General features: G+C 38.7%; 1 protein-coding gene across 3 annotated transcripts in view; it reads left to right on the forward strand.

Annotated features, from left to right (window-relative positions):
* The window catches only part of ZFAT (zinc finger and AT-hook domain containing), a 72,156-nt gene extending 57,779 nt beyond the window's left edge, over positions 1-14,377 (forward strand). For all 3 annotated transcript variants that reach the window (XM_057429848.1, XM_057429849.1, XM_057429850.1), the window contains exons 14-16: positions 1,338-1,464; positions 3,094-3,224; positions 13,849-14,377. In XM_057429848.1, coding sequence (XP_057285831.1) covers positions 1,338-1,464; positions 3,094-3,224; positions 13,849-14,088 — 498 coding nt within the window. In that variant the 3' untranslated portion in view covers positions 14,089-14,377. The remainder of the gene's footprint in view (positions 1-1,337; positions 1,465-3,093; positions 3,225-13,848) is intronic.
* Positions 14,378-15,476: the final 1,099 nt, after the last annotated feature.

The following is a 15,476-nucleotide window of genomic DNA, read 5'->3' on the forward strand; positions in this document are numbered from 1 at the left end:
TCTTTCTTTGGGGCTCTTGGGAGGGCTTTGCCTTTCAGGCTTTCCTCTGCTGTTATGTGCACAGCAGTTTGTTCTAAAATGAAAACTGTTAGTCTTACAGTGCAGAGCTGACTGTATAGACGCAGAAGCTATGGGGAAACCACAGAACTGTGTCGACCCATATATATAAAAAATTAGAGTTGGCAAGCGTAGTCTTTGCCCCTGCCTGAGTAGGCTGTTGGTGTCCAGTGAGAGGAAGAAGCCACAAGTCAAGTGCAGCTGGCTGACCTCCACACTTTAAGACTTGTTCTGCTAAATTTCAGGCAGTCTAACCCCTGTTTCAAAGGAGCCATCCCGCAGTTCCTGTTTAACAGGTTTTGAGTATCCACAGGTGGAATATTAAGTCCTTGAAAAATAAGAGTAGATTATGCATGGTCAGTTATTCAAGCATTTTAAAGTGTAGCTCTTCAAAGTCTTGTATCCACACGAATTTCACAAACAGTTCTCTATACACTCTCTCAGTTGATGCTCATACCTGAAAAAATTAGAGGACATCCAGGATGCAAGCACGTCTCTATGGCTCAAACAGCTATAAAGAAGTCCCATCAGAGCAGGAATGCATACTGACAGCTTGTCTTGAAAAAAACACAATTATAGGAAGAATAATTTTTCTGATACAAAATGCTGTTTTCAGACTTCACAGGCATTTTACCAGATCTGCAAGAACATGTGTTACAGACTAATTTTGCCTAAAAGGTCTTTACTAGACACTGATACAACAGAAATCAGTTGTTAGTTCTAAAGTAACTGTGCAACAAAATTGAAGTCATAATAACTTATCATACTTGAAACAACTTTTGAAGTAGAATCTAGAAGAAAACTATGGGGTGATATCCCAGCTCCCATGTAATACTCTTGAATTACAGAAACCTATAGAATCATAGAATAGGTAGGGTTGGGAATGACCTTAAGGTCATCCAGTTCCATCCCTACTGCCATGGGCAGGGGCACCTCATGCTAAACCATGTCATCCAAGACTCCATCCAGCCTGGCCTTGAACACTGCCAGGGATGGAGCATTCACAACTTCCCTGGGCAACCCATTCCAGTGCCTCACCATCCTCACAGGAAAGAACTTCTTCCTTATATCTAACCTGAACTTCCCCTGTTTAAGTTTGAGCCCATTACCCCTTGTCCTGTCACTACAGTCCCTAATGAAGAGTCTTCAGTATTTCCATAACTTTAGTTACAGTATTTGTTGTCCAAAAGTCATTCCTTTAAACTCAGAACTTTGATTGTCACTGAGCTGCTAAAATGAAAGTGTGATTATTCATGCCTTGGCTGGGTTTTGTTTTCAAGTTAACTGCTGAAGTTTCTGAAGAAGCATCCACTCAATATCTCCATATCACAGAGGCTGGAGAAGATGTTCAGGGCACTCAGGCTGCTGTAGCTGCATTACAGAACCTTAGATACACTTCTGAGAATGGTGAGTTACCTTTTTTTTCAGGTTGGAACACAGAATTTATCTTTTTTTCATGAATACATTATTCTTTTGAGTATACTGGGCAATCATATGATCTGCTGTCAATTAAAAATGATGAAATTTGCCATCCAGAACTTACTTTCAGGATTTTTCTTTGGGGATAAATAATGAGAAATGATTATTCTTTATGAATTTCTGTATCCTTAAGTCATTAATACTTATTATGCACTGTTTTGCACTCAGTTATTAGGGGTGTGGAATTTCCTGCCTGTATTATTAAATACACTGTGAAATCAGCTATTTTGGCAGTGGAGATGGTGTGTATCTAATGGCAATTCTCTAGCTATTATTTTTCTCCCTGCTTAAGTCAGCCAGACTGCAGAAGTGACACAGTGGAATAGCTCATTTACCATGTTCCCAAGACAGTACTAACTAACTTAATTCTTATGGTACACAAAGCTGAGTAAGCTATTCCATATCAAATTGAGGAAGAATCAGAGTGGGATTAGGTAATGGCTGCTGAATGGGAAATAACAAAACTGGAAGAGGAGGAAAAAATTCCAGGTTTCTGAGAGTATTAAAACATCAGAGTCTAGACCAGTTGCTAATATATTTTGGGTTTACATATATGAAGAAATGTGTTGGTTAGCAAAAGATAGCTTTTTACAGTTGTTTACCATTGTGGTCTTCAGAGTTTATAATACAGATACATTTCAAAACCTCCTACTTTTAATGGCATTTCCAAGCGTGTTGCAATTAAGTTACTGACAATTTCTGGATATTGTTTTATTTTAATGGCTGGGAAATCTGAATGAGTAAAAATCTCTTGGGAACTTTACTTAAGCGTTTATACATTTAAATTAAAATGCACACGATCATGGAATATACTGTACATAGTTTTGAATTTAAGAATGAATATGTAGTTTGTAGAGTAGAATTAGTTGCTTTTTAGTGCATCCAACTTCAGATACTCTTTCAGCATATTGCCTCTAGGTATGAAAACCAATATTATGCTGTCTAAAGGCGCTTGTATAGCAAAAGAAGCTAAAACAAGCAGTTTTCAGTACTCAGATAAAATTGTTTCTTGTGTAGATAATGGAAGTACTTTCTGTTTGAAATGAAATTATCTGACGCAGATCCCCATCACAGTTATTATTTTACATTAAAGGGTATTGCAGGTGGCCAGACAGATGGTAAACAGAGGTTTGTAGTATACCAAATAGCTGTTGTGGTTATATAGGTGTAGTGTTCAGCTTCTATTTCAGCTGAATGTCTGGCATATGTACATTTGGATTTGTAAACTCTTGCAGGTTCCTAATTTGCAGTTAATGCTGTGAGTTGTATCTATTATTTATCCAATGGATTCTTTCAGATCTCTTTCAAATAGGCATGAAAATGATCAGTGTGGCTTCACTTCCTGTTCATACATTCCTCAGGCAAATTTGTTTTGTGGCTACTTTCCTGCCATGGATTTGTTATTGAATTATATTACTGAGCTATTTGAAATGTATGAACAGCGCTGTGAGTCAGAGTTAAAGCAGAAGGGGAATGAGTTGCCTCCAGCTGTTAGATTCACATACCCTTAGAGCTGTTTTACTGTAATGATCATATGCTTACTGTCTTTCTGATCAGGTGAAAGGCTTGATCCAACAGCTGTAAACATCCTGCAGCAAATCATTGAGTTGGGTTCAGAAACCCATGACACCACTGCGGTTGCTTCTGTAGTTACCATGGCACCTGGCACTGTCACAGTGGTGAAGCAGGTAAGAGCTCTTTTCTTCTCTAAACAAGCTATATTTAATTTTCATAGATTTATTGAGAAATGAGTATTACTTTGAAAGGGTTAAATTTTGAATGACCATGCAAGATATGTATAGATTTTTTCCTAAAGTAATCTTTTACTACATGTTGTGTGTGTGCTTATATGCCCACACACATACATGTTTATACATATACAAGAGCAAATAGTGACAGGACAAGGGGTAATGGCTTTAAACTGAAAGAGGGTTGGAACTTGATGAGCTTTAAAATCCCTTCCAACTGAAACCATTCTGATTCTATGATATATACACATATAAGAATGCAGACATTTTTGCTTGTATATAAAATATGAGTCAACAAATACACATACCTATGTGTGCAAATAGACCTTTTTTTCTAGCTGGTATTTTCAGGCTTTTTAATATTACCTGCATTGTGCGTGGTCACTTAGTTCCATTGTCATCTGAAAGAATAAGGAGGTCCATGGCGCAGCTTTGATCCGGATACAGAAGGGCATGGAAGGGCATTGTTTATGCAGTGTAGTGATGTAGGACTGTACCCAAGGGTGAACCACTGTCGTTAGCCTTTGCAGTGCTGTCCTGTGGCTGAGGTTTGACAGGCTTGTGGGGTCCTAAAGTCATGTACTCTGGGGAGAAGATGAGACTTCTCAGTCTGAGTTCACACTGAGGGTTGCAACACAAGTGGTCTGTGGGCATGTGACAGCTCCGAGAAGAATATTGGAGGTGCTCCTTTATAGCAGTCACTTACGTGAGACAGAAGTCAGTGTGGGCACTCACACTTGATATAAATAAAGAAAAATCCAACTGAGTTGTAGTTGGTTGAAAAGATCTGTGGTTAATTTTGTTGTTTCCAGAGAAATTGTGCAACACCAGAAAATACAGATCAATATCAAAAAAAAGCATATATAAAATTGGTCCATTTCAGGGTTTTGCATGAATTCTTATTCCAGAAAAACGGTGAATTCAACTGAATTGATAGAATTGATGGTAGGCAGCACGATAGCTCCTCTTAAAGTGGGACAAACCTCATGAGATATTGGTAAAAGTACTTTAATGTGTTTCTGTTTTCCTTGAAGTTTGCTGCTGCACAGTTTTGGCTAAAAATATTTGCAAAGCACAGTGTTAATAAAGCACTTCAGAAATGAAGAATGATAAATTACACAAAATCAGCAAGTAGAAGGAAGTAATTGTACATTTGAGGTGGCTTTGGACTGCAAACATCAAGGCTTCTGCTGAGTATTTCTTCACAGAAACCTACATTTTGATATTTGAATGTTAAACTTTAAGAACACATTATTAAGAAAATTCAGTGATTCTTCCTCCTCCAGTTATTAAATCTGATCAATGTCTGATTCATCGTAAAATCTCTCATCTTCTTTTTTAGGCCGTCTGAATTTAGTGGTAGGTTTTTGTGGAGAAATTTTTATGTTCAAAATTAATGTTCCCCCTGACTTTTTAATCCATATTTCTAGGCTTTTGAGTTTACAAGCTGATAAGCAGTGACCACTTCTTTTTCCCTTGCCTAGTATACATCAGTGATTCTCACTGCTTGATACAGAACTATTATAATCTCCACTTCTCTATCAAATCAAATATTGCATTCTCAGACCACAGAATATTTTGCTGCTTTTCTTACTTGTTTTCTCCCCCTCCTCAGAGTTTTGTTAGTAGAAAGCATTCCCCCCCCAGCTTGAAGTTCCACAGAAGCAAATGCAGTGAAGAATTTCAGTGCATCTCAAGCTGAGCGATCTTGTGCTACCTTTGCTTTCGCTGGAGTTTACTAACACTTTACTGTGATGCTCGAAGCGCCATTCCTCTGTTAACATGTGTCTTGCATGTACTGGAATGCCTCCTCCTTTCTTTCTCTAGTAGCCTGAGTGACTTTTCACTTTGTGTGTGCAGAAGCGTGCAGATCTGATTTCCCAGGGGAGGATCAAGTGGCAGTATGGCTACTGACAGCCCACTTGACTGCTTAGTTACCTTTAGTGGGCTTTGTGGAAGTGGAAGGATGGGGGAAGGCCTGTAGATGATGATGATTCCTCTTTTAAATTTTTCTCCTTTCACTTTTCTCTTTTACTTTCTTTTCTCTTTTAATTTTCTGTGCAAATTAGTGTTTTATGCAAATCAGTGTTTTATCAAAGTCTGTTTGATTTGCTCCACAGCTTTAGTTCCTTTCCAGTTCTTGTCTTCCTACCAGAACATTGCTTCAGAATTGGAGCCACAACCAATTTTAAGTTGAGGGAAAGCAGTCTTTAAATGCTGCTAACCTGACTGTAATCCTCTCCTGCTCAGTATTGTCAGCTTTTCTTTTTTTCTCCAATTCTGAGTAGCTTTCTATGAGATATCGCTCATTCGTACCTGTGACTTTGTCAGGTTTTAATTATGTTGGCTTCCTAATGGTTAACCTTGACGTGATCTTAAGAAATGTTCATATTTCACTTTCCTACTGGAAGATTTATTTCATGCTTTCTTCCTTGACCTTCAGGTTCTCTTGTGGATTGTGAGACAAAAAAAAATCCGTTCAGGATGTCAGCAATACATCAGCGTCAGCTGTCACTGATTTTCCACTCTTGTTCTTTAATGGCCTCAGCGAGTCCATCCTTAGCAGCTTCGTTCTACTTTTTTCCTTAACAACATTAATTGTAGTTCTGAGTTTTATGCTGCTATGTCGGTATTATTCTTTTCCTCTAAGTATATAAATTATGTATTTCTTTCAGCAGTTCTTACCTTCATATCTCATTTTTTTGCTAGCCCTTGCAAGTTCCTTTCATAGTTCTGTATTTGCACCAAGGAACTTCTAAATCTTGAATTACTAGAATGTACTTATTGCTGTAAAAGTTCCACTGTATTGTTGCTCTCTTTGTCTCCTGTTTCCTCCCTGGAACTTTCTCCCACAGCTTGTCTCTTCCTTACTTTTCACCCATAGAAGTGTCATTTACACTTAATCCTTGAAATTATGTGTGAATCCAGATGTATCTTATCAGTAGTGCTGCCATCTTCATGCTTCAGCACTTCCCTTAACCTGTGTGCTCAGATACCTTTGGTGTGCAGTACTTGCAGTATTTCAGGTTAATGCCTGCAAAAACAAACTGTGTCTTTATCCGTAAGTCTTCTTAGCATATTGCAAGATGTCCAGTGTATTAATTAGATCTGGGCTAGTATTAATGGTATATTTCATATATATACTATACCGGTATATTGGTTTAAATTGTTTTCTATTAAGCCACAAGACAGAAAGGATACTTTGTTTGAGGTGTTCTATTAAATCATTGTTCTGGGTTGCATGTAGTCTTATTGCAAGTATCTTAAATAGTGAATACACATCATAATGGAGGTGCAAACAAGATCAGATTGTCTGTTCAAAGCCCCCAGCTCCTCAGTGTGATGTTGGAAGGAAAGAAATTCAGTTCTGACATTGGAAACTTTATATTTTTTTGTTCATAGGAGTGATTTTATAAAAGAAAGCAACTTGACAACATAGCAATGACCAGCCCTAGTCAGAGCTGGGATTCAGTTTATCATTTTAAAGCCATAAAATGCGAACTTTTATTGGCTTGGATTATGATTGGGATATGGAAATCATTGTTGAGTCTGAAAGTGTCATGTATGTGAGGCCTTTCAGAGGTGGTGTCTAGAGTCTGAAATGACTTTAGCTCATTCTTGCCTAAGGGTCAGTATACTGACCTGTCATCAAAGTTTAACTTTTTCTGGTATTTAATTTGGGAGAAATGTTGTGTGGCACCTACAGAAACATACAGCTGCTAAGGAGCATCATACACACCAAATGCCCGAGAAGAAAATCATTGATATGAAGTGTTACCAGTGTGATCTGAGATTGGCAAAAATCCACACCGAAGCTTTGATCGCAGCATGGCTGGGGAAGTGCATCCCTGTCAGTTTGAGTCCTTTGCAGTTACTAGGGATGCAGTGTGGATCTCTTTCTGAAAGCACTAATGGATGTTACTTTATGGCATGCTAGTTGAGTTGTTCTGCACTGCTTAAAGGCCAGAAAATGTAACAAGGTGGGGAAAAGGTGAGAACAAAGAGTGCCAGGTTTGAAGAATAAGTAGGAAAGCGCCTAGTAAGTGCTTAGAAATGGCAGGAAATATTGTTCATCCTTGAGGCTTATTTCTTGAATCCCTCACCGCATCAGAAGGGATCCCCCTCTGTGTCCATCAGCATTATTTTCTTCATGGTTGTTGCTCTTCCATTTCCAGTGCTTGTTAGCAGGAATGTGTAATTGTAAAAAGGTACTTTCTGGTTTAATTAATGTTTTTATTTTTCATAAATGTAGTGAATTGTACCGAATGCCTTTGAAACAAAAGGTAGAAACCGTGTACAGTGCCGTATCCAAAGTTGCATTCTTCTTTTTGCCTCAAATTACTGAAGCAGATGAGTCGATTTTGGATTCCTGGTCTCAAGCAGGAATTTAGTCAGCATGCAATAGTAACTTGTTAAATTTGGCTGTGTGTTACCTGTTTTTCAGAGTTTTTGACTGGGACTCTTTTGTGCTGCTAATTTGCCATGCTTAAGCCTGTAATATTATACTGGGTTTGCGTGGCAGGGTTTTGGTAACAAAAAACTTTTTTCCTAACATTCACAATGTATGTTTTGCCCCTTTTGTATTCTTTCAGAAGAACTCAAAGATTGATTTTCTCTGCCCTTCCAGAACAGAGTTCTGAGCAGAACAGAGTTCTGTTCACCTGATGTTCTTTTGTGCCACATCAAACAGACATTTGTTTTCATTTCCAGTTCTTTTTACTCCTTTCTGGCTTAGGAACCCATTTCTCATTAACTGTGAGGATTTTGACTCCTACCTTTGCTCAGTCCATGAAGATTTAATTGCTCATTACTTTTTTCAAACAAGTTTCTTAATACCTTGTTCCATATTGTGCTTAGTTATGTGGATTTTTAATGAAGAGCAATATGTACCTCTTTGTCTTCTCTCAATTACTCCTCAAAAATATGGTGACAGTAATTATCTGTCGTTATACTGCTATATTGATACTAATGTCTGTCACACAAGACTACTCCTGTCTCATTTATGTTGTACTCCCCCACTCTCCTTTTTCTGTATCTGCTTTTTGTATTGAACTTACAAGGTCTTTGGGCCATGAAATACATTTTGCACGTAGCTTTATCTGATACAATCCAGGTTCTGGTCCAAAGCACCGCATTGGTAACAACAAAGAGCAGCAATTGGCTGCTGAATTGCTGAATTCTTTCCTTTTTCTCCCATTCAGTAATAAGAGACAGGACTGATGTTCTGCCTCTGTACACTTTGGAGCATAGGGTTAACGCTCTTCCTGAAAAGCATAGTGACCTATTTTCAACCTAGACTTCTGCATAATTTGCTCTGAAGAGTAAGTGTATCAAGTGTTTCAGTAACTAAGCAGATCTTTCTGAAGCTTAAGGAAACACTTAAGGGTTTCCATGCATTTCACTCTTTATTTTAGTTCCTTTCATCCTTTTATTGTGTGATCTCTTCAGGCTTCAGTAAAACCCTACCGTGGTAACAGTGACTTTCTTCAAAGTGACAGCAGTAGCAATGCACAGCAAAGATTACACATCAGCTTGAAGCTGATCACAGAACAGTATTATAGAGTGTAAAAAATCTTCAAAAGTAAATAATAATATTAGCATGGCTGTCATGTCAAAGGCTGCAGCAACACACCTTTTATTTCGGTCTGGCTCTGATTTGTAACTGCACTATGCTTGGTGCTGGTGTTCATCTAGAAAATTTGCTAGTACATGGAGTTACACATAGGTTGATTGTCAAGTTTCTGGTTGCTTTAGGGCATGGAGCAATTTGATGCTTAAGGTGACAGTGCCAGCAAAGGAAAGTTTTAACTGGGGTAACAGATAGCTAAAATGAGATAGCAAGATTCCTGTTCTTGACTGATGGCAATGTTGCCATACTTCCTCAGAAGGAAATGTGGTGATACAGCCTTTTTGCAGATGAGGTGCTAGTCAGAGTCTTTCTGTCAGGATATATTCAACCAGCCAGTTGCTAAGACTTTGTAAAAGTCTGCCTCACCAGTATGAACGTTTGTTTGCCAGCTTGCATTCTTTATGTTATGCAAAGCAAGTCTGTCATATTCAATTCTCATATTATTCCAAAACTATGGAGCGCCAGATTGTCTTTGTTTTGTAGCTCATTATAGAGGTTCATATGATCAAACTGCAGTGTTTTCTCTGTGTGTCTGTGTGTGGTTTTCACACAATATATCCATATGTAAACTGGAACAGAGAGAGTTCAAATTATTCAGATGGCACTGAACAAAATGGTAGAGAAGCTGCTACATCATATATCATATATAAGGTTCTCTCTCATGATATAAATAGGAGCATCTGTAACCGAGTGTAAGGTTTCAAAATCCTGCAAGATCTCTGTGATTAATTTTTCTTCTTCATGGTATACTGAAAGGCAGCCTTCAAACTGAAATAAAGGAAGAGATTCTGTAGAGGGTTTGGAGTCTAGCCCAGCAAGACTATTTTAAACACTGTGGACCTGCAACTCCTGCTGACTTCAAAGAAAATTGAAGATATTATTTCTCAGGATGTGCTCTAGAATAAGCAAGAGGCTTTAGCATCTTACTGCAAGTATTTTTTTACTCCTTTTCAGGGATGAGAAGAAGCGTAAGTCATCTTCCTTAATGGCTGGAATTAATTTCTCTCACATTAAAAATACTTGATTGTTTTGAGAGGAAGCGATTCCTCTAAGAGATATCACTTACATGTGTATGGATGGGCCTCGGATATTTAAATTAAGAATGTTTACAAGTTAGAAATGTTGAATTTCTTATGAAGACATCGGGAGGAAAGTCCCATTGGCTTTTGAGAGACACGTTTATCTAGTAAAGAATTTCGATGCAGGTACTGAATTGATTTAATACGCCAGCTGTTTGTGGCTTCAGCTGCTTGCTGTCATTCTTCAGAGAAGGGTAAGCAGCCAGATGCTTTTCAGCTGCCTCTCAAACAGAAAAGAGGTCTTGGATGTTACTCTTCAAAAGATATCAGATGCCAATAAAAAGAATTGAGTGTAGTGACTTCATTCATTCCGATGGCAGCTGTCCCACTGTTTCATCAATCTGAGGAATGTAAATTAACACTTCGAGATGATTCCCTGTGGAACAATCTAATAGGAACAAGCAGAAGCATGTAAACATTGAACCGACTTGAAATGTAAATATCCAGAATAAGGTGGTGATTTGTCAAACTAAAAGGGTTACAGATAGCTGTCCAGAAAAGATACTGCAAGCTAGAACCATCAGAAATAAGGGCATTAGTCTTCTTTACCCTCCATGACAAGGGTAATAAAACCACAATCGATAAAGTCAGGTAGGGAGGTTAAATTAACTTTCTTTATTGGGCATTTTCATTTCAAAAGCATATAAAACTGAAAAAAATATTAGATTACCACTATTGACTTGAATGAGATTCTGGTTTCATTTCATTTTCTTGTCAAGTGTGCTTTAGTTATTTTCCTTTCTTCGTTATTTATATACACTTAGAAAACTGTATTCAAAGTTATTTATGGGTTTTGGATTAAAATGACTAAAATGAGACTGTACAAGATCCTTCTCAGACTGTGTGGTGCATTCTTGCAGCTCTTAGCAAATGTAGTGTAATTTTTCTGGCTGAAAGCACGTTGTCAGAGGATAACACAGAGTGCACTAACACAGGAGAACTTAGTGTGTATTAAATAATTGAAGGGCCAAATTTTAGACACCTCTGTGTCTAAAATTAGTTTGAGGATCTCTATCATCAAGGGCTGTAACTGTGAGCTGATTCGTAACAGGCTGTGAGATTTTAATTATCTAACCTCTTTAACTGCAACTTTGCATCTGAATTCGCTAATGGTTACACTTTTGTCTGCCTGTTATGATCTTCATTAGTAGATCTTGTGTATGTTCTTGCTTTTCATGCAGGAGCAGACACTGGAGCAGGAAAGTAGCCTCAGAGAAGCAGTAGCCTCAGGAGAGAGTCGGGGACAGTTATGAAAAGGGAGTCCTGTTTATGAATTCACAACATTCCTGTTGCTTTCAGTACAACTTATGGTTTCTTTAATAATGAAAAAAACAAAATGGGAAGGGTGGGGAGGAACAAGAGAAGGAATTTGACTCCTTCAACAACGATTTAGCTCCTTGCTTTTCAAAGAGGGGTTCAAGCTTCCATTAGGAAAGGGTACTTTGTTGGCGCCCATATTTTATGACAATATAAATTAGCTTTTCTAAGGGCAGTTGCAAATCTACTGTATCAAGGCAAGCATCCAACCAGCAGAAGCTGTTTAAAGTAACTTTCAATTAAAATGTTCAGATATGCTTGGTAAAAGAAATAGAACATGGAAAGGACTTCAGCCCACTCCTGTCCTTTTATCCCTATACTCTGAATCTTGTGCAACAAAGCCAGAACCAGCGCCAGTAAGTATGATTGTGCCATTGCATTAAGGTCAGTGACAACAGCAAGATTCCCTTTAGATGGTAAATCTTTCACCAGATAAAAATCCATGTATATTTCATTGATATATTACAGGCATACTGGCTCTCAGGCCTCCATATAATTTAACACTTGAACACACTTGTTCTTGTTGAAGAAAAAGCTTTGTATAGCCGGATGGATTGAGTGAAAGTTCAAAGGGAAGTCCTAAGGGGTTTGTGCATGTCTGAAATCTTCTTCAACTGACAGATACTTTAAACATGGAATAAAAAGACAGTGTACAACAATGGGAATGATTGCTTAGGGAAAAAAGGGAAATTAGGAAAGAGCAGCAGGAAAACAAATAAGTAGAACCTCTTTTTCTCCTTGCTGGTCTCTAAGGAGTCAAACACATGCTTGGAATCTCTTCTGTAGTTCTCCCCTTCTGTTGCCACTCCCCTCATAAGCCGCAATACTGATGTTAACTATATTTTCTTGAACTTGATGCGTGATCATCCCCCTAAACTGGGCACTGGTGAGGCCGCACCCCGGATCCTGTGTTCAGTTCTGCATCCCTCACTGCAAGGAGGACATTGAGGTGCTGGAGCGGGGCCAGAGAAGGGCAGTGGAGCTGCTGAAGGGCCTGGAGCACAAATGTGATGGGGAACGGCTGAGGGACCTGGAGAGGGATTAGTCTGGAGAAAGGAAGGCTCAGGGGGCACCTTATCTCTCTCCACAAGTGCCTCAAAGGAGGATGGAGCGAGGTGGGGGTCATTTCTCCCAAGTAACAAGTGATAGGACAAGAGGAAATAGATTGACGTTGCACCAGGGGATGTTTACATCGGATATTAGGAAAAACTTCTTCCCCAAAAGGGTTGTCAAGCACTGGAACAGGCTGCCCAGGGAAGTGGTGCCGTCACCATCCCTGGATGTATTTAAAAGATGTGCAGATGTGGTTTAGTAGTGGACTTGGCAATGCTGGGTTAACATTTGGACTTGATCACAGATGATTGGTAAAACAGTGACTGTCTATACGCAGGGTGCATAGGCTTTAGAACTCATAGTTTATGTTCAGGAAGCTATGCAGCCAGTAAAAGAATCAACTGTGGAGCAATCAGTGCAGGAGCCCTAGAAAATAAAGGAGATGGCTACTTGATTTGCCAAAGCCAAAAGTTGTTTTTTTTTCCTAGACAAAAGCAAGCAAACTTATTTTTGAAGGTCTTTTCCAATATAAACAATTCTGTGTTTCTGTGAAATGCAGCAGTTCTCTCCACTGAACACAGGGAGTGGTAATGTATTGAAAACATCTAAGAAATGCCTTTGCATATATCTTGCATACCAAAAAATTGCTATTACATTCTGACCTCAAAAGTACATGATTTTATCACTAACTTGTGAGAATGCAGTTCCTCCACATGACTTACAGGTTTTGATGTGGCTTTACTGGCCTGGGGTACTTTGCATAGAAATTTTGCATGGATGTGTTAAGTAATACTTGTTCTTGGATTCCTGTAAATACTGTATTCTAATAATTGACAGGCAAATTTGAACTCTTTGCAATGAGATTCCAAATTGTACTGGCTTTTTCTTTTTGAAAGGAAGCAGAATGATCAGTAAAAATGCTGTTGTTTTCAGTTGTTTCTGTCACTGTCCTTTCAATAATGTAAAAATTGCTGCTTCACAAGCAGGGGTCTTAGGAGTCTATTTCAGTAATGTTTACATTTAACAGCTTTCTGATGAAAGTCTGTTAAGGTTTACGATGAGCAATGGGTTGGATAGGAAAAAAAAAGAGAAAGAGATGGGTACACCAGATGTGGTTTCATGTGGTTTTTGATGAATTCTCATCTCACTGTTACTACAGGAATTGTTTGACTTCAGATTTATTTCAGTAAGAGCAGATTTGAATGAACGACTGCTTAAAGATTAAAGCTGTCCCCAAATACCTAAGTTGTGGAACTATGCAGCTCCCTGTGTGTTATCATTGAGATGCTGTGTTGCTGCTTTCAGTATTCTGTCTATCTCTACACTTATTAATCAGAAGTGCTCACAACAAATTCTCTGTCAGGCTGACATTTGCTTTCAAAACGACCTGATTGCTAATTTCTGTGCTGTATTTCCAGTAATCATCACGATACCGGGTACTTCTCTGAAAGGTGAAATTCCTGTAACCTCTTCAATTTCTCCTTAGGTAAAAGAAGAGGAGCAATCAGCCAACCACACTTTGATGATTCAAGAGACGCTGCAGCAGGCTTCAGTGGAGTTGTCTGAGCAGCATCACCTGGTAGTTTCATCAGATGAAGTGGAGGGGATTGAGACAGTCACTGTCTATACGCAGGGTGGAGAGGCTTCGGAATTCATAGTTTATGTTCAGGAAGCTGTGCAGCCTGTGGAAGAGCAGGCTGTGGAACAAACAGTGCAGGAGCTCTAGAGAACAGAGGAGATGGCTACTTGATTTGCCAAAGCCAAAAAATTGGGTGTTTTTTTTTCCTAGACAAAAGTAAGCAAACTGACATTTTTAGTTAATTTGTGAAGTAAGACCTTGTTACTAGATAGTGATCTGACTGGTTAGATTGTATCAGTAACTTACATTATGTACAAAACCTCCTCGGACTTTCTGTATATAAGAAATCATAGATTCACAGAATGGTTTGGGTTGGAATGGACCTTGAGGCTCATTCAGTTCCAGCCCCCTGCCGTGGGCAAGGACACTTTCCGCTAGACCAGGTTGCTCCGAGCCCCATCCAGCCTGGCCTTGAACACTGCCAGGGATGGAGCAGCCACAGCTTCTCTGGGCACCCTGGGCCAGAGCCTCAGCACCCTCACAGGGAAGAACTTCTTCCTTATGTCTAATCTAAATCTCCCCTCCTTCAGTTTAAAGCCATTTCCCCATGTCTCATCCCAACCTTCCCTTGTAAAAAGTCCCTCACCAGCTTTCCTGTCGGTCCCTTTAGGTACTGGAAGTCTCCTGTGAGGTTCCACAGGAGCTGGATTCTCTCTTCTTTTTCTCAGTCTGTTTTCCTAAGAGAGGTGCTCCAGCCCCCTGATCGTGTTCATGGCCCTCTCTCTCACTTCATTCCTGTAAATCCCCAGAAAGACTGTCCGGTCAAAACCATGTTATCCTGTGACAATAAAACATCCTATAAAGGTAACTAGAGTATCTAGCAAAGTCCACACATCCCATTTTATACATCCTTAATATGTGCTTAATTCACTGGAAGCACAGTTATTTTTCTTTCAATTACAAGGGTTCTTGTTTCTGAGTTCATGCCTAGAACGTGTTTGCCACATTGTGGATCTAACCCATGCAAAGCCTCAAGACTTTAATTAGAAACATACCACAGACGGGCTGCAATTGTGAGATGATCCTTTGAGTTTGGGAGGTATTTAAAAGCCATATGTGATAATTCTGGGTACCAGTTCAATGTCTTTTGTTTAGATAATTGAATAATGATATTCTACTGGATAAATACCTGTCCAGTACCATATGATGAAACCAAATCTGTCAAATCAATGAAATATTCTTTTGTTAGTGAGAAAAAAATTATATTCAAATTAGACAAAAATTCTATTCAAATAATTTGTAAATGCTATCAAAGATGTATGTTCATATGTTTTAAACAGGTAAGTGTGTAAATATGGTCGTGTGAAAGAACCTTGTACAAAAAGCTTCAGTAAATATTGAGAAGAATCTAGATATCCTTAATTATGCATGTATATAGTTCAATATTTTAATTCCTGAATCTTGAATTGTTTCTGATTTAATATTTTTGAATTTGAGCTATAAAAGTTATTAATGAATAACAGAATTGTCGTGTT

This window comes from Pezoporus wallicus, unplaced genomic scaffold, assembly GCF_028554395.1.
Source record: "Pezoporus wallicus isolate ANWC-B61680 ecotype Strahan unplaced genomic scaffold, APGP_CSIRO_Pwel_v1 contig_7545, whole genome shotgun sequence".
NCBI classification, from domain to species: domain Eukaryota; kingdom Metazoa; phylum Chordata; class Aves; order Psittaciformes; family Psittacidae; genus Pezoporus; species Pezoporus wallicus.